Source organism: Carcharodon carcharias, chromosome 5 (assembly GCF_017639515.1).
Source record: "Carcharodon carcharias isolate sCarCar2 chromosome 5, sCarCar2.pri, whole genome shotgun sequence".
NCBI classification, from domain to species: Eukaryota; Metazoa; Chordata; class Chondrichthyes; order Lamniformes; family Lamnidae; genus Carcharodon; species Carcharodon carcharias.
Genome location: NC_054471.1, coordinates 127047575 through 127066306, shown reverse-complemented (window position 1 = coordinate 127066306; position 18732 = coordinate 127047575). Strand labels below are relative to the sequence as shown.

The 18732-nt window shown below is 41.9% G+C and overlaps 1 protein-coding gene across 1 annotated transcript in view; it reads right to left on the bottom strand.

Moving 5' to 3' along the window:
* The window catches only part of trdn (triadin), a 389006-nt gene that overhangs the window by 273656 nt on the left and 96618 nt on the right, over positions 1 to 18732 (bottom strand). The window contains exons 3-4 of the mRNA XM_041187396.1: positions 14586 to 14720; positions 5984 to 6013 (exon numbers count right to left, since the gene is read on the bottom strand). Of these exons, the coding sequence (XP_041043330.1) occupies positions 5984 to 6013; positions 14586 to 14720 (165 nt within the window). The remainder of the gene's footprint in view (positions 1 to 5983; positions 6014 to 14585; positions 14721 to 18732) is intronic.

Here is an 18732-nt window from a genome sequence, read left to right as displayed (position 1 = left end):
TTTGGGTGAGGGATGGGGGCCTCGGGGTAGGGGAGGTCAGAGGCATTGTGAGTAGGTCAAAGACAGAAAATTAACATGCAGAGATAGCAAGCAATTATGAAGGCAAATGGCGTGTTGGCCTTTAGTATATTACAGGAGTAAAGAAGCCTTGCTACAATTGCACAGGATTTTGGTGAGACTACAGGCAGCATTTTATGGAGGGTGGGGAGTGGACGGATCACCCCTCCCAACAATGCCCAGAGGTAAAGTAGGTGTGGAGCCAACCCACTCCACACCAGCCCGCCCTGCAGCCATAATGCACTGCAGGCTGGCTAAATTGTGGCAGTGTGAGACTTCTGCCCCTCAGTGGGGAGGAAGTGCCACCCGCAAGAGCTGTAATCAATCGGATTGGCCAGCAGTTCCTCAGTCCTGGCAGCACCAAGAGCACATAACTGGGCACTGCTGGGACAGCAAGCAGGCCCAAGAAGAAGGCCCTGAATCCCAAAGCTGGGTCAGTCCAGGGTCTTGGACTAGGAGCGTTTGGGCAGCTTAAGGAGAGGGGAAGAGGGCATGTGGATGGCATGTTTTATAGAGCAGGTAGTTAGGAAAAAAGGGGAGTACTATCTTAAGGGGGCTGCCCTTGATGCGCAAAGGGCACCCCCTGAAAATAGTAAGCCCCCTTCCTTCCCTCCTTTTGAAAACTGCTTTTTCAAAAAGCAGCTTGCCCACTCCCACCCAACTGCCCATGTCAACCATATTATGGCATGGGCAATGTAGTATAAGGGTGTTCAGGCAGATCGAGGGTTAATGTAGCACTGGGGAAACAGCACCGTCCACTTAGTGATGTAAGGAGTCACATGATAGCAGACTTTGTGTAGTAGTCTGGAAGGAGCCATGCAGGGCTGCACCCATGCAGGGTTGCACCTTGGAGATAGATATCATTATGAATTACCAATAAATGGTTTATGTTCAACCATACAAGCCTCTAGACCTGTTAGTGAGACATCAAACAACCTTTACAACAAGCAGTGTATTATCGAGTCAATGGCTTGTGAACAAGTTCATTTGACTCTTGGTAATTTATTTAAATAGGGAGGCCGGGCTCCAATTTTGGTATGCATTCAGGAGGGAGTTGCTCCGGGAGTCCTCAACATTAACCCTGGACCTCATTAAGTCACATGACATCAGGTCAAACATGGGCAAGGAAACCTCCTGCTGGACTTACTGTTCCCCCCATCAACTGATGAATCATTACTCTTGTTGAATACCACTTGGAAGAAGCACTGAGGGTGGCAAGGGTGCAGAGTGTGCTCTGGGTGGGGGACTTCAATACCCATCACTAAGATTGGCTTGGTAGCACCAAAACAAACAAAGCCGGCCAAGTCCTAAAGGGCATAGCTGCTAAACTGGGTCTTCAACAGGTGCTGAGGGAACCAACAAGAGGGAAAAAACTACTTGACCTCATCCTCACTAATTTACCCCTCCCAGATAGATTTATCCATGGTAGGAGTGACCACCGCATACTCCTTGTGGAGACGAAGGCAATTTCACATTGAGGATACCCTCCATCATGTTGTGTGGCACTATCACAGTGGATGGATTTCGAAAAGATCTAGCAACTCAAAACTGGACATCCATGAGGGGCAGTGGGTCAATAGCAACAGAATTGTACTCAAACACAATCTGTAACCTTTTTACCTGCTATATCTCCAATTCTCCCATTACCATCAAGCCAGGGGATCAACCCTGGTTCAATAAAAAGTGCAGGAGGGCATGTCAGGAGCAACACCAGGCATACCTAAAAATGAAGTGTCAACCTAGTGAAGCTACAACACAGGACTACTTGCATGCTAAACAACGGACACAGCATGTGATAGACAGAGCTAAGTGGTCCCACTGCCGACAGATCAGATTGAGGCTCAGCAGTCCTGATACATTCAGTCATGAATGGTAGTGGACAATTAAGCAATTAACTGGAAGAGGAGGCTCCACAAATAACTCCATCCTCAATGATGGGAGAGTCCAGCACATCAATGCAAAAGACAATGCTGAAGCATTTGTAGCCATCTTCAGCCAGAGGTGCTGAGTCCATCTTGGCCTCCTCCTGAGGTCCCCAGCATCACAGGTGCCAGCCTTCAGCCAATTCAATTTGCTCTACCTGATATCAAGAAACGGCTGAAGGCACTGGATACTACAAAGATTATGAGCCCTGACAACATTCTGGCAACAGTACTGAAGACTTGTGCTCCAGAACTTGCTGCACACCTAGCCAAGCTGTGCCAGTACAGACACAACAATGGCGTATACCTAGCTATGTGGAAAATTGCCTAGGTATGTCCTATACACAAAAACCAGGACAAACCCAACCCAGCCAATTACCACCCATCAGTCTACACTCAGTCATTAGTAAAGTAATGGAAGGGGCCACCAACAGTGCTACCAAATGGCAATTACTCAGCAATAATCTGCTCACTGATGCTCAGTTTGGGTACCGCCAAGGCCACTCAGCTCCTGATATCTTTACAGCCTTGGTCCAAACATGGACAGAAGAGCTGATTCCAGAGGTGAGGTGAGAGTGACTACCCTTGACATCAAGACCACATTTGACTGAGTGTGACATCAAGGAGCCCTAACAAAACTGAAGTCATTCAGAATCAGAGGGAAAACTCTCCGCTGGTTGGAGTCATTCCTAGCACACGTTTGTGGTTTGTTGGAGGTCAATCATCTCAGCTCCAGGACATTGCTGCAGGAGTTCCTCAGGGTAGTATCCTTGGCCCAACCATCTCCAGCTGCTTTAATGATGACATCCCCTCTATTATAAAGTCAGAAGTGGGGATGTTCACAGATGATTGCACAATGTTCAGCACCATTCGCAGCTCCTCAGATAATGAAGCAGTCCTTGTCCATATGCAGCAAGACCTGGACAATATTCAGGTTTAGGCTGATAGTAGCAGGTAATGTTTGCACCACACAAACGCCAGACAATGATCATCTCCAGCAAGAATGAATCTAACCATCTCCCCTTCCTATTCAATGGCATTACTATCGCTCACTACCCCACTATCAACATCCCAGGTGTTAGCATTGGCCAGAAACTGAATTGGACTAACCATATAAACACGGTGCTACAAGATTAGATTAAAGGCTGGGAATTCTGCGGAGAGTAACTTACCTCCTGACTTCCGAATGTCTGTCCACCATCTAAAGGCACCAGTCAGGAGTATGATGGAACACTCTCCACTTATCTGGATGAGTGCAGCTCCAACAACATTCAAGAACTCGGCACCATCCAGGACAAAGCAGCCCACTTGATTGGCACTCCATCCACCACCTTCAACATCCACGCCCTCGACCACAGATGGACAGTGGTAGCACTGTGTACCATCTACAAGATGCACTGCAGCAACTCACCAAGGCTTCTTTGACAGCACCTTCCAAGCCAATGACCTCTACCACCTAGAAGGACAAGGGCAGCCGATGCATGGAAACACCACCACCTCCAAGTTACCCTCCAAGTCATACACCATTCTGACTTGGAACTAGATCATTGTTCCTTCACTGTCACTGGGTCAAAATCCTGGAACTCCTTCCATAATAGCACTCCTTCCTACAACACTTGGGCTGCAGCTGTTTGAGAAAGCAGCACATCACCAACTTATCAAGGGCAATTAGGAGTGGGCAATAAATGCTGGCCTAGCCAATGGCACCCACATTCCATGCATCAATTAAAAAAAAGAGATGAGGAGAAATTACTTCACTTGAAGGGTGTGAATCTTTGGAATTCTCTTCCCCAGAGAGTTGCGGATGCTCCACCATTGAATAAGGCTGGAAAAGACAGATTTTTGGTCTCTCAGGGAATCTAGGGATATTGGGAGCAAGTGGGAAAGTGGTGTTGAAGCCCATGACCATCCATGATCGGATTGAATGGTTGAGCAGGCTCGACCTATGGTCTACACCTGCTCTAATTTCTTCTGTCCTTGTGATCATGGGTACCTACCTGCTTGGCCCCAGCAAATAAAACAAATCTCTGCCACCCCTGCAAAGGAGCCTTAAAATGGAGGCACCCGTGCATTCTTCTTGCTGCCTTAGCAGCATTACCCATTAACAGGGCTGGCAGCATGGAAGGCATGCCCACCTTCATTAATTGGCCACCTCCCTCGCCTGCCATTCGATAATTGGATGGCCTGATTACAATGCTTTCTCATTTCCTCCACCCTCCACCCCCTCCCCGTCTGAGCGGCCCCGCCACACACTTACATTCCAACATCAGGGCTTTGTTGTTGCCATAAGATCTCACCCAAAATAACTTACTTCAATGCAGAAGATAAATATTTCATCCCACTAGGACAGTTTCATAATATAGCACTGAAATCAATTTGTGTTTAACCCTGCACCAATGACTCGTTCTGTTTTGATCTTTTTTCTTACATTTACTTTGTTCTTCATATTCACCATGTTTAGTTGCTTACAAATATTTGCCTTTCAGGTAATGTTGGATTCCCATGAAGTTATTCCAAACTGAGATGAAGATCACAGCCTGTTTTGGTATGCTACTAGTGGTGAGCATCAGAAATGTTCACAGATATTGAGATGTAGGGCTAAATTTACCTCCAGATCAGGCTCTTGGCAGCTGGCCAATGAAACACTCAGTAATCCCACAGAGAGACCTAGTCCATTAAAGCTGAGCATCATTTGCAACAGGCGGACAGGCCAAGGCTGGAAATTGACCATCCCACCATCACTTGGCCTCTGCAAAGTCAGGGCTGGAGGCAACATTTGGGCTTCTCCCACTCCTACAATAATGAAGAGGAATTCACAAATGGGATTTTATTCAACTGTACAGATGCTGGTCAGAATGTGCAGGCCATGCACTGCACCCAGATCCAACCAAAATGGCAATAGGAGTCTAAATATTAAGTGCCAAAAATATAAGTTGTGGGATTTGAATTTTAATTGGAACTCATTTTTAGTGTGTAGCTTGCCACTGAAACCAATCATTGCTGACATTACTGACACATTGAATGCCAGTTGTTAATATGTAGCTATATGTATGCAATTTTTTTGCTGAAATGCAAAATAATATTTTTAATTTAATCTGAATAAACAAAATATGATGTAAGGGTTAATTTATCTATCTCTTCCAAGCGACACAGATTTTGAAATAAACTATATTTATAAATAATATTACAGGCTTTAAAGTGGAACAGACTGCATTATGATTCACCATTTTTCTATGGTACAACTGTTCCACTCTTTCTCAGTTTAAATATTCAAAGTATAGGAAATTTGTTCAGTGCATTATATAATATAAATAATTATAGCCTGAAAATTCTCATTTCACTGAGCATTTGTACTATCCATGCGTTCAACAGCAGTGCATTGGGATTGTACCAAGTTTCCTTTGACAGCAGCTTCCTAACACTCAACCTCTACCACATGGAAGGCCAAGAGCAGCAGATGCATGGAAGCACCACCAACTTCAAGTTCCCCTTCAAGTCACTCACCATCCTGGCTTGGAACTATATTGTCACTCCTTCATTATCACTGGGTCAAAATCCTGGAACTCCCTAACAGCACTGTTGGTGTACCTACACCACATGGACTGCTGTGGTTCAGGATGATGGTTCATCACCACCTCCTCAAGGTTTCATTAGGGACGGGCAATAAATGTTAGTCTAGGCAGCAACGCCAACTAACCGTGAAAGAATAAAAAAAAATGGCGTTCTAGCCAGTAAGTGAGGCTTATGGATGCTAAGGAACTGAAATTATGCATTAGGTTTGTTAAACTAATTATTGCCCACAACAGGCATTTAAATCTGAAGTCCACCATAAAGAAACATATCGAATAACTAGTGCTGTGCTAATCTGCCTAGGAAGCCAGCTGTACTGACAAAATTCTTAATTTTAGCTAGCAAGACTTGACAATTTTTTATAAATTCTTCCTTAATTCCTTGTAATTATGCTGTGAGTATACATGGACAATTTGATTCTATATATCACGCACCTTTCTTTTTTGTGTGAGGTTCAATTTCAGCTAAATCAGAAAAAAGAAAATAATGAGTCAGTATAGTTATCTGGTGCCAACAAGCATAGACTATATTAAAGTATGGAAACTCTACGCATATCAATTATCATCTGACAAAATAAAATATTAAACGTTAACAACTACCTTGACACAGTAAAGATTAAAATTCCAAACCATAATTACATTTTTACGTTTTATGTAATTTCTGCAGCAAGAGCATGCAAAACAAGTACAGCTCACCACTTCAATTCATTCTCCTCAGAAAAGAATAAATGAAGATAATTGAAAAAATCTATTCCATCATGTCCATTTTAGATTCTTTAAATTAAACAAGAAGTCAACTATTATTTATCATGTTAACTTTTCAAAGATTTTGAAATAGGAACATGCCACTTTTGTTATGCTCAAAGCGTAAGAAGAAATTTGTATTGGAGATAGAAAATAGAGAGGCTTTTATTTGAAAAAACAGCCAGAGTTTTGCCATTGGCATGCGGGGACCAGCCTGACACACCGATGCACAAAATGACGTGGGGTGATGTCAGGCGTGCATACTCACATCATTGCACGTCATTTTGATATTGCGTCCGGCAGGCATGCACCGGAGGCAGCTACGCGCCCGCCTATTAAGGCCAGTAAGAAAGTCATTAGCATCATTAACACCGCTGCTCGTCCAACCTCAAGGTTGGCGGGTAGGCGAAGAGCCCAAGCGGCCTTTTTTCTGTTTTTCCTGTTTTCCAGGAAACCTCATCCACGGGTTGGATAAGGTTTCCTGAAGGATTTATAAAATTAATAAATAAATGTTCACAAACATGTCCCAGCTCATGTGACACTGTCACATGAGGGGACGTGTTTAAATAATTTTTTACTTGAATTTTACAACCTTTTATTGCCCATTCAATCCCCCTAAGGCAGCTCCATGCCTCAGGCCCTGATTCTCCCTCCTCCCACCACCCGCACAGGTAGCGCTACGGAATGCGCATTATGCTGGGTGGGCCTTAATTGGCCCACCCACATGAAATGGTGGTGTGAAACCAATCGTGGGCAGCAATCAGCTCCGCGTCTGCCCCCCCGCCCCCCCGCTCCTGCCCAGCCTGCCTGACATAGCCCAACATGTTTGTTAATATTTGACAATTCGAATATATACGTAAACCATTTAACAAAGGTTTATGTCTTTTCTAGTTTCTTAAGCACATTGACATGAAAACAACAGCTTATGTGTCTGGTCCCAATCCCTTTTAATGCACTGAAGATGCGAGGTGTGAGAGCATCTTTATCAGGTAGTCTCACAACTCTTGGCCTTCACACCAGGTGGAAGATAATTACAGAACAATGAAAAGCAATGTTTAAAAAGGCCCAGATGTTCATCGAGCTTCATGGGAACTTTATGAACTCAGTGTTGATAAACTCAGTGTTGACTCTTTAATAGGTTGTAAGAAAAACAACGGCCTGAATTTTTCAGTCGGTGGGCTGGCTTGGCGGGAGTAGGCGGGTGCAGTCACGGAGCCAATTGCCACCCGTGATTGGCTCTGCGCCGCCATTTTACACGGGCGGGCCAATTAAGGTCCGCCCAGTTAAGACGCGAGCCATAGTGCTGAATGTTACCTGTGCAAGCTAGGGGAGGAGAGAGAGTCTGGACTAGTGGGGCCAGTGCATGCGCGTGAAAGAGCGCTTCAATCTCCCTGAGACACAGAGCTGCCTCAGGGAGATTGAATTGCTAATGTAAATATTAAACAAATGGGTTAAAAATTTATTTAAATGTGTCCCCTCATGTGACTATGGATGTGACATGTTTTTATACTTAGGAAAATTTTTTTAGTTAATTAATAAAAGTTTTAGGAAACCTCATTCCGCTCGTGGATGAAGTTTCCTAAAAAATGTGAAGGCCGCTTGGCCTTTTCACATTTCCGCCAACCTTAAGATTGGACAGGCAGCATTAACAATTACATCAATGACTCCCTTAATTGCCTTAATAGGCCGTTTACATATTGGCGGGGGCGCAGCTGACTCTGGCATGCACCTGCCTAACTAAGTATCACGAGACAGCGCGTTGACGTCGGGACTCATGCTCAACGCCATTGTGTGTCATTTTACACATCAGTGTGTTGGGCCCGCCCCCACACACCGACTGAAAAATCCTGCCCAATATGGGAGATTTTCTACTTTCTTGCTCTTGGGATATAATGGGAGCTAATGTTCCTGTTTGTATTCCCATAGCATTAAAAGTTAGTGGGTGAGTGTAGCATTAGGGTTAGGGTTAGGGTTAGGGTTATGCATGTAATATAGCATATTAATAGCCTGCTATGGGGAAAAGAGTGACGCGGGTTAACTGATGTCAGGAGTTAGAGAGAGAGAGTACCGAGTGTGAAGAATAAGCAGCCTGAGTAGGATAAGACAGCTGGAGCACAAGTGATGATGTGTCTTCATCTAGAACTGGGCTTCAAAAATAGACTCTTAAATAAATGTGTAAGTTCAAGATAGTTAAATGGGGTGGTCTTACCATGAGTACAAAAATGTAGTGAAAAAGCACTGAGAAAACAAGATGAAGTAAACCAGGATCGGAGGCTAGTGATGAAGCCACCTTTCTCATGGTGTTGTGTAGACTCTTCTCCTCCAGGTACCATGCCCTAAGACATGGACCATGGGCTTCCACTGAGTTGGTCCATGATTATGCTTGAAAAAGTACTGCAGTGGTTTGCCATTGCCTTCTGCACTATGACTAACCAGGAAACTCTCCTGCTCATACCACCTGTTATCAGGCATTTTGGAAGGGCTTACAGGCTGAGAATCCACTTGTCTGACCACATTATGGACACACCTTCCACAGCCATTAAACCATGAAGTGGGTCTTGAACCTAGAGCTTCTGGTCTAAAGTAGTTATGTTATCACTATGCCACAAGACCTCCATTGTGCAAACAAGTGAGGTGATATACTGCAGCCCAGGAAAGATCGGATTTGAGTCAGTTTCCAGACATAGGAATAGCACATGGTACAAGAGCCACGTAATATTGTGACCAAAAGTAGGTGTGTTAAAGAAAAGGTATAAAAATAGACTGCAAATCTCTTCAGTGGGATACTTCTAATCAGAAATAGTCTAAGTTGATCACACTCCTGGATCCTGACGGATATTCTACCTGTGAGTATAATAGATATATCTGCTTGCTTGTAATCTCATTTTCGTTCAATAAAACTTGCTAGTTAATTTGTCTCCAAAATCTGAGCCTTTTCTAGGACTGAAGTGGATGTTTTATATGGTTCCAGTACCACACTGGGGACCAGTACTCTCTGCACACATGTACACAGAGATCTTTTGTCCCACTTTTTAAAGTGAGGCACAGTTAGCAGTATAACTTGGGATTTCCTTGCTCCAAAAGCAGTATCTATATTGCAACAGCAGCTAGAGTAATTTACTTCATAGTTTTGTGACCTCTAACTAATTTTAATGATCCTAACCTGAGAATCTGATTATTTGTGAATGAGAAGAGTACAATTAGATTTTAAGACATATTCTGATTTGCAAAAAATCCCATTACTTTTATTGCTGCTGTGGCCACAGGGTAGGAAGGTACAGACTTCATGCTGCAGCACAGCAGCAATAAGTTGCTTCGATGAATGCTTCAATCAGCTCAAAGCCCACAGTTGCAGCTTAGAGTCTGTCTTCTAGTGCTGTAACTTCCAGTGCTTTACACATCTCATGGTAATACTTTTACATATTCAATGATGTTCTAAAAATGTTGCTCCACTTCAAATTATAGTCATTCCCTACTAGTCAGCCAATCAAATTGCTTAATAACGATAATCTGCCAAGATCCAAGGTAGCATCAGAGCGGGCAAAGGGAAAAAAGTTTTCTTTTCCCAAAGGAGGTCTTCCAAAAACACAGTGTAATGGGGCAGACACCCCCTCTACATAAAACTGAATAGCAGTGGATTATGTTACAGATGTGATAACACTCATTTTGTGTTACTGCCTAAAATAAATTTCTACCACCATCTTATTACCCTAGGCCATTCCTAAAGAAAGCATTTTTCTCTTATTATATAATAGTGTTTTTTTAACATATATTTTAACATATGCTCAGCTATTGTTGATCATCTGATTGGAGCTCTGTTCTTTGCGTAATTTCTCAGGTCTAGGAAAGATTGACACAGGAGCCCTGAGGCAACTGGCCTCTGACACAGAGGCTTTTTCCCAGTCCTGAATCTATTCAATAGAACACTTCTCAGCTACCGGCAACTTTTCAAACATGTTTTTTAGATCTAACCACTGGATAAATAGGTTAATACTCACATGGAGGTGAATTTTTGGAACCACTTGCCCATCACAAAGTTTGGATTGGAGGCAGGTGGGTCCTGGAAAAACTGGCACTGGCCAGTGTCCGTTTCAAGACACTGCTCCCGGCATCAGCATTGTTCACCAGAGCAGGAGGAGGACAAGACAGTGATTCCATCTGCCTCCTGATTGAAGCCAATTAGAGTACTTAAGCTTGTTAAGAGCTTTTCACACAGCGACATCCAAATTTTCATGGGGGCACCCGGGTTTTACATGCTGTCTGTTGCTGACCAACTGAAGGGAGGCAGGTACAAAGCATAGAGACAGTTATGGCTGCCCAGGAAATCATTCTGGCTCATAAGAGAGTCAGCAAGACAAGGGGGAGCTCAAGCTTTGGAAAGGAGGTGCCCTTGGCACTGTGCAGGTGGAAGGCAGTGGATGCACTCAGCACTCAGGCACTGAATGTGGTCATCATCCCCTGACATCACAAGTGCAGAAAAGCAGGGGGCAAGGTTACAATTCACAATAGTGTGGCCACCTATCCAAAAGAAAGGCTGCAGCTGCCAATGGGAGCACCATTTTCAGATTTTGGGCCCAGTAGCAATGAAGGGCAACATCCTCAGAAGGAAGGGCAGAAGCCTGAGAAACTGGAGGGCATGGGGAGGAAGAGAGGCAGGAAGGCAATGGAGGCCAATTCTCAACAGAGGACTACCGCCAAAGATAAAGCTAGACTGAAGACCTAGAGCTACAAGAGACTGCAACTCTCCAGGCAGATGGTCATAGACATCTGTGCACTCATTGCTGAAACCGCGCACTGTACAGCACTGTTTGCCATGACCTGCCAGTAGCTGTCAGAGTCACTCTGGCCTTGAACTTGAGCTTTTGGCTCATTCCAAAGATCAACTGTGGACTTTATTGGCATCTCACATGCAGCTGCACACCACTCATTTCGCAGGTCACTGATAGCCTCTTTGCCAGAGCTGGACAGTACATTCATTTCACAACAGATGTGGTCTCACAGGGACAGAGGGTATTGAGTTTTGCCACATCACTGCATTCCTCCAGTGGCAGGACATCATCAACATGTGACCATCAAGGCATCCGGTGACTGCCCACTCAGATTTACTCAACATCCAACTGGTCTGCGACCACAACAAGAGTTTCCTCTATGTGTGCACTCGCTTTCTTGGTAGATGCCATGACTCCTTCATCATCTGGCAGTCCAGGTTGCCTCAGATTTTCAGCCCAACCCCAAAATGCACAGATGGATCCTAAGGCATAAGTTGGCTGTGGTTTCAGGTGTCTAGGCCCTAAACTCTGGAATTCCCTTCTTAAGCCACTTCTCCAATTCTCTCGCCTCCTTTAAAACAGTCCTTAAGCCTTATCTCTTTGATCAAATTTTTAATAATCTGTCCTGATGTCTCCTTCAGCTCAGTGTCAAATTTTGTCTGATTATGCTTCTACAAAGTACCATGGAATACTTACTTCCTTTAAAATGCTACATAAAGGCAATTTTTTGTTGTTATTTGGCAGTGATATCTGGCGGAAAGCATGGATGTATAGATATCATGTAAGTGTGGATGCATAGATAGATAGGATTGGACTAAACCACAATACCCCTACAGTAAGTCTGAGTACCAGCATTAACATATGAGAAGTAACCAATTGAGCGATTTAGGCATTTGAGCAATATGAACTGAAAGATATTTGATGGATAAAACCGAACAGGTTCACTTTCCAATTTCATGATCGCAAGTTCAGGCGATTAAAGATTGCATTTTATTTACAGTGCCTTGTGCATCTCTTTAACAATATTAACTTTCCTGAGGAGTTTATAGAATCAAAGTTCAAAATGCATTCAACATTCATCACAAAAATGTCAGTGTCATTGAATCATACAAGGAATCAAAGCGAAACAAAATGCGTTAGTTTTTCATTAGCACACATGCATTTGAACTTAGAAAGAAAACTATTTAAGTAGGTAGCATTCTAAGTATACAAGGCAACTTAAAATAACACAAGGGAATTTGAATCAAAAATCACTCCAAAAGTAATCATTCCTTTGACAAGATATCTTGGATATAATTCTTCAGCTTCCCATAGTTGCAAGGATCAATGTGAACAAAAGCATTATACTTTTAGCTTTGTAAATGTTTTAGAATGTGAATGGGAATAAAATAAAGGTAAAAACAAAAAACTGCGGATGCTGGAAATCCAAAACAAAAATAAAAATACCTGGACAAACTCAGCAGGTCTGACAGCATCTGCGGAGAGAAACACAGTTGATCTGTAAAATTAACGTTTCGAGTCCGTATGACTCTTCAACAGATCTAAGGAAAAATAGAAAAGAGGTGAAATATAAGCTGGTTTAAGTGGGGGGGGGGGTAGGACAGGTAGAGCTTATAGATTTTTCTTTTCCCACCTATTTCCATTATTTTTAAATGTATTTCCATCCATTGTTTTATCTCTATCTTTTAGCCTATTTCGATCCCTTCCCCCCACCCCACCCCCACTAGGACTATCTGTACCTTGCTCATCCTGCTTTCTACCCTTAATGTCACCTATTAGCACATTCCTTAGATAATATCACCACCGTCAACACCTCTTTGTCCTTTTGTCTATGACATCTTTTAGCTATCTCCACCCATCACTGGCCCTCTATCCAGCTCTAACTCCCCCACCCCTCCCCCCATCACCCACCCCCCCTCCACTTAAACCAGCTTATATTTCATCTCTTTGCTATATTTCCATAGTTCTGTTGAAGAGTCATACGGACTCGAAACATTAATTTTATATATCAACTGTGTTCCTCTCCGCAGGTGCGGTCAGACCTGCTGAGTTTTTCCAGGTATTTTTATTTTTGAATAAAATAAAGGTACTTGTACCACACAGCTGGTACTATAATCTCAAACATTTTAATAGCATTTAGGAACTGACATTCTTCTTGTGCATTCTATAGAGTTTTGTTATGATTGTTTCAGTAAATATAGCTTATATGCCATGTTTTTTATGTTCCTATAAAGTGAATTCTTTCTTTTTGTAGTGGGAGTTAAATTTAATTTATTGGAAACATATTTGACATGAATTCTGTGGCTTATACCAAGTCACATTAAAATATATATTTGTTTTCTCCTGTCAAGATCATAACAAACATTAGCAATATTACTTCTGGTTTATCCTGTGATTTTTTTCGACAAGATTGCCATTACCCTTTATTTCAATAATTCATTTACAGCCTGAACTTGGATAGCCAGGACAAATTAGAAATTGATCAGGATTCTGTTATGAAATATATGCTACCTGTTTAGAGTCTTAGTCACTGATAGTGTTATTTTGTGATGATAGCAATTAACGAATGGAAAACCATTACAGATAAGAATCGAATTCATGATATGCACTCTCAGCAGGAGAGGCTTCAAGCTAGGAGCATGAATTTATTCAATTCTTCTTAAACTTACAAACATATGTCTATATATTTATCTCTGCTTTTCCTCGCACCCTCTATTTATGAATGAAAGTTTATTTCATGAAAATGGGAAATATTTGTGCTAAAAAATTGGGACAATGTCGTAATTTCTGTACCTAGGTACTTCATAGTTAAATGTAGCATGAGCTAAATGCTCAACTCTGCTGAAATAATGTGCCTTAATCTGAGCCTCAGAAATGCATCTCCCCACTGAGTCAGTATGACATTTCCATTTTCCACACCAACTTTTCTTCTAGCACCTCTGAATCCAAGTCCTTAATTAATGCCAGAGAGCAGTAATTTGTGAGCAGTTTCATATCCTTTACCCATGCCCACAGGGAACTAGTTTGAAATTACTCAAATTTCTCATAGGACTCCTTACTGCAGAGAGAGATTTTCATCCGACCAGTCATTCTGAGGGGTGAAAGGGCAAGTCCTAATTCATTATGCTGAACAATTTCCAATAAGCAGATCCTGACATTAGCAGGGGTCAAAATTTCTAATGGGTTTGTTTCTATCAAAATAAAAATAATTAGTTTTAATAGTGTGCTCCAAATGTAAACGTTTGGAACTGTTGAGAGTTGGGAGGAGAATGCCTTCTCTTTAAATAGCAATAAATTAGAAAAGTACCACAGAATTTTCAGTGCAGGAAGCTTTCCAAGTTCATAAAAATCATAATCGCTCACTATAAAAGCTGAGTAAGCAGCAATATTATAGTACTTTTATTATATGAGCAGAATAAAATAACTCTAGTTACTTCAAATAGGTTGGACATAGGGCTTAATCGTCTTATACTCATGTTACATATAAAATGTATCAACTATACAAGTGTGTTTGTTCTGAATACCTTCATCCATATCGTCATCTGTTGTTGTTAATATATCACATAGTACAGATATAAAGCCATAGATCCAATCTGAGGTATCTTCCACAGCCTCATCTATGACTTTCATAGGGTCTGAGCTTAAAGCTTTAAAACCTCCTAAATGCATATAAGGAAAGAGCAGTAAGAAATAAAGAAAATAGTTCAGATATTAAAAGGAGAAAATGGAATACCTGCAAAATAATTTATTGTTTGAAATCTCTTTAAGGGAGATGAGGACGTTATTTATTGTATTCATGGTATAGGTACAACATTATATATGCATATAATAAATGTTGGGAAAATTTCTTTGAAGTAGTTTACCTGATGCAATGGTAGAAATTAAAAAGTATCAGGTACTAAATGGTACATACAGCTAAGAACACTATTTCAATTAGCTTAGCCATAGGTTTTGAAGGAAGCTATTTATTCCTAAATAAAACTGCATTGCTTGAAAAATCCTGTAATTTCTCCAACCAGATTAAAAAAATGATTTTTTTCTTAAAATGTTATAAAAATTATCAGTAGGAAATGGAAGGTAGTAGTACTTTAAAATTACAGACAAGTCCCAGCCATAGTTGAAGACAGATTTCTTAGCCTGGAATGTTTGATTTTCTGACACTGATCTAGCTCCATTCATGGAAATACTTCTGTATTGCTGAAAAGAGACATGACTAAGCTTTTTGTCTTGCACTCATCAGGACATTTACAAGATTACCATCATAAGGGGGAAAACAATAATTTATACTGTATGTGAAGAGAGTGCTGATTAGTTGGCAAGTGATACTGACATGGAAAATGCACCATTGATGGTGACTGGCAGTTAACTGCCAAGCATTGTTTGAAATTTAAAGCTTGACCCTGATTGGTCAAGGCATTGTCCTGAGGAATGAGTTAGCAAAAGGCTGTCATTTATTTTGTTTAGCTGAACCAGGCTCAGTGTATATACATGTACATTCTGTCTGCAAGGAACAGGGCCCTGTGTATTAATATATGAAGCTTCCCATGCACACAAATGCACCGTATTGCAAGCCCGACTGACAATCTTAAATTGGTTGTCAGCATAATTCTAAGCACACTGAGGATTATTTAGCAAATGTTGTCCAATCGTAGAATCACATCTAATGTTGGGCACTGTGTTTTGAGCAACAGGTGACATGAGTAGCAACACAAGTGGTCACTAACAGGATGCTGCCGTCAAGCCAAAAAGACGTTCTGCCTTTCACACAATTGAGTAATGTGGAATGTGAATTTCAGTGCCAGTGTGATGCTAGGTACGTAGGCCATACATCATAAAGACTGACGGACCGTATCAAACAGCATGTCCCTGCCATTGTTCGCAATGGGCAGGGTACAGACTGTACCCAACCAGCCCATACTTGCAAAACTCAAATGCCAATGCTTGGCAGTTAACTGTCAGTCATCGTCAGTGGTGCATTCTCCATGGCAATGCTGCCTGCCAACAAATCAGCACTCTCTTCACATGCAATATAAATTGTTGTCTTCCCCCTTATATCGGTATTCTTGTGAGTGTCCTGATGAATGCAAGTCAGAAAGCTTAGACACGTCTCTTTTTTCAGCAATGCTCAAGTTCTATAGTACTAAATAACTATTTGAAAATACTTCTGTATTTTGTACTATTTCTTTTGTTCAAATAGATGTAAAAATGTCATATATTAAATGGGGTAGAGTATTTATCTATTAATTCCTTTAAAAATGGATTGATTTGCTCAGGAACACACATGGGTACACACAAAAAAATGACAGCTCACTTGAATTGGGACAGTTAACAGAATTTGGCCACCATGGGTCTGACTGGCTGTTTGTGGAATGGATTTAATTGAAGTTCTCGAGAACTTTATGGAAAAAAATATTAAGAACAAAACCTAGAAGAGCAAGTGAGACCATACAATTTGTAAATGGTGTTTTTAAAAAGCCAAAATAAGAATTAAAGACACTTAGGGCTCGATTTTCATGGAATCAAGGAGACTGTGTGGAGAGGTGCAAATGGCAGCTGGGACCCAATTCCAGAGTTTCCAACTGCATTCCCAGGGTCTCTGATTTTTGGGAGTGTCTTTTAAGGGTGCAGGGTGATTTGGGTCACAAGCCTGCACTCTGCACTCCTGAACTGGCTGGCTCCATTGCGGGGAAAGGTGTGTCCTAGTCCTTTGCACTTTTCATTAGAGTCAGGTGAGCTTTTCAAAGAGCGGTGTCATGAACCATGGTCTGCACGAGGGCACTGTTTAAATGTAAGTTCAAAATGTCCCCATGCGAAGGTATGCCCCTCATCCAACCACTATGGCCCCCTCATGCCCCCATGCCAAGGTTTGTCCCCACTCACCTGCTGTGGCTCCTCATGCCCCTAATGCCAAGCTATTGCATTTTCATGTCCATTCACCCACCAAACACTGTATAGAACCAGTGAACCCTGGAGTGACAATAGGCTGTGTAAAATAAGCTTTTAAAAAGTAATTCATTGATAACTTTCTACTTCCTTAAAAATACTTTTTTCTTCAACCCAATAATCAATCATCCAGACTCTTTAACTATTAATATCAAGAGCTGCAAGCACTTGAAACCTCTTAATCTTACATTAATGAAGTTTGTGTGATTGACAGCATAGATCAAAAAGCCAGAGCTGTCTAGTAATCTAATGGATTTCTGGGCTCTCAGCCAAGGCTACAGAGTGAGGCTTGGCTGAGAGGCCAGAAATCCATTTGCACACTGCAACACCTGAGCCCCAGGGAAAATATTCTTTGCTCTGGCTCCTTGAACCCCTCTGTCAATTATATAATGTTTACTTACAGATAAGAGGTTTCAAGTGTCTGCAACTTCAGCCATTGTGACTTTAAAGGGCCTGGATGATTCACACTTTTATTGGCATACTATAAAAAGGGTTTTTTAAGGAAGTGGAAAGTTATCAAATGAATTACTTGTTTACTTCATGCTTTTGTTTACACTCCCTTTTGTCACTATTGGGTTCATTGTTTCTATACAGTGTATAGTGGGTGAATGGGCATAGAATAGCTTGCCACGGAGGGCATAAGTGACTACAGGGGGTGAGTGGAGGGGCATACCTTGGCATAGGGGTATGTGGGGCCATAGGAGGTGGGTGGCAGGCATACCTTAGCATGGGGGCATGAGCTGGCATGGATGGGGCATGGGAAGTATGTGGGGAGTGAGGCAGTGTGAGGGGTGAGTACCAGGGGGCCTTACCTTTTTCATTATAACTGGAACGAAGATCCATTGCACCAAGGTGGGCCTTTTGACAGCCCGTCTTGGCACCTTGAAGCCCCTGTGGCTGCCTCCAATCTCTTTCCTGAGTTGGCTAGCCCAACTGCAGCCCCCATCCATGCATCTCCCCCGCCCCACAATGAAAATCCCATCTTTCCTGGCACTTTTTCCTGAGGCAGCCAGGCCGAGGAGGAATTTTTTCCACTCCCGCTACCCACTTTGAGGGTGAAAATCCAGCCACTAGAGTTGATTTACACGTTCAGCATATGGGCATTAACTGCTGAAGTGGATCACATACATAGTTTGCAACCGTACACATGTTAATTGCATTGAACTCAATGGAATGGCAATCAGGCAGGTTTTTTAACCAGTGGGTGATTTGCTTTACCAAGTGGTTAGGATGAAAATCTATCCTTAGGTGTTTTGAACCTGTGGTGTTCACAAAGAATATGCACAGAAGAATCTATCGTAGGATTGAGGTTGGTACTGTCCTCAGGGCAATTTTAGAATGGCTACTTCCTTGATATACTGTGTGAAGCCTGTGAACATTTTCACCATCAAACAAAGGCACTGCAAAGGAAAAAGCAGCAAAACATATCCATGCATCCTATTCATTTGGAAAACATGCAACGATCATTCAAAAAAATCAAAAAACATAGCTTTTAGTTTCTAAGTATATCAATGGGTGTTAGGAAGAAAGGAAATAATCCTATATCTCTTTGATCAGTGAGTGGAAATGTGCAGTCTGTCATTACAAGGATTTACTCCTTCAAGGTTAAACTATGAATAGTATAAATTCATATAATCCATGTTCAGTCCACTGCAAATATATTTCCCTTCAAGGAATACAAACATTTATTGATTACACCTTTTGGTTAATGGTATGCCACAAGTCTTA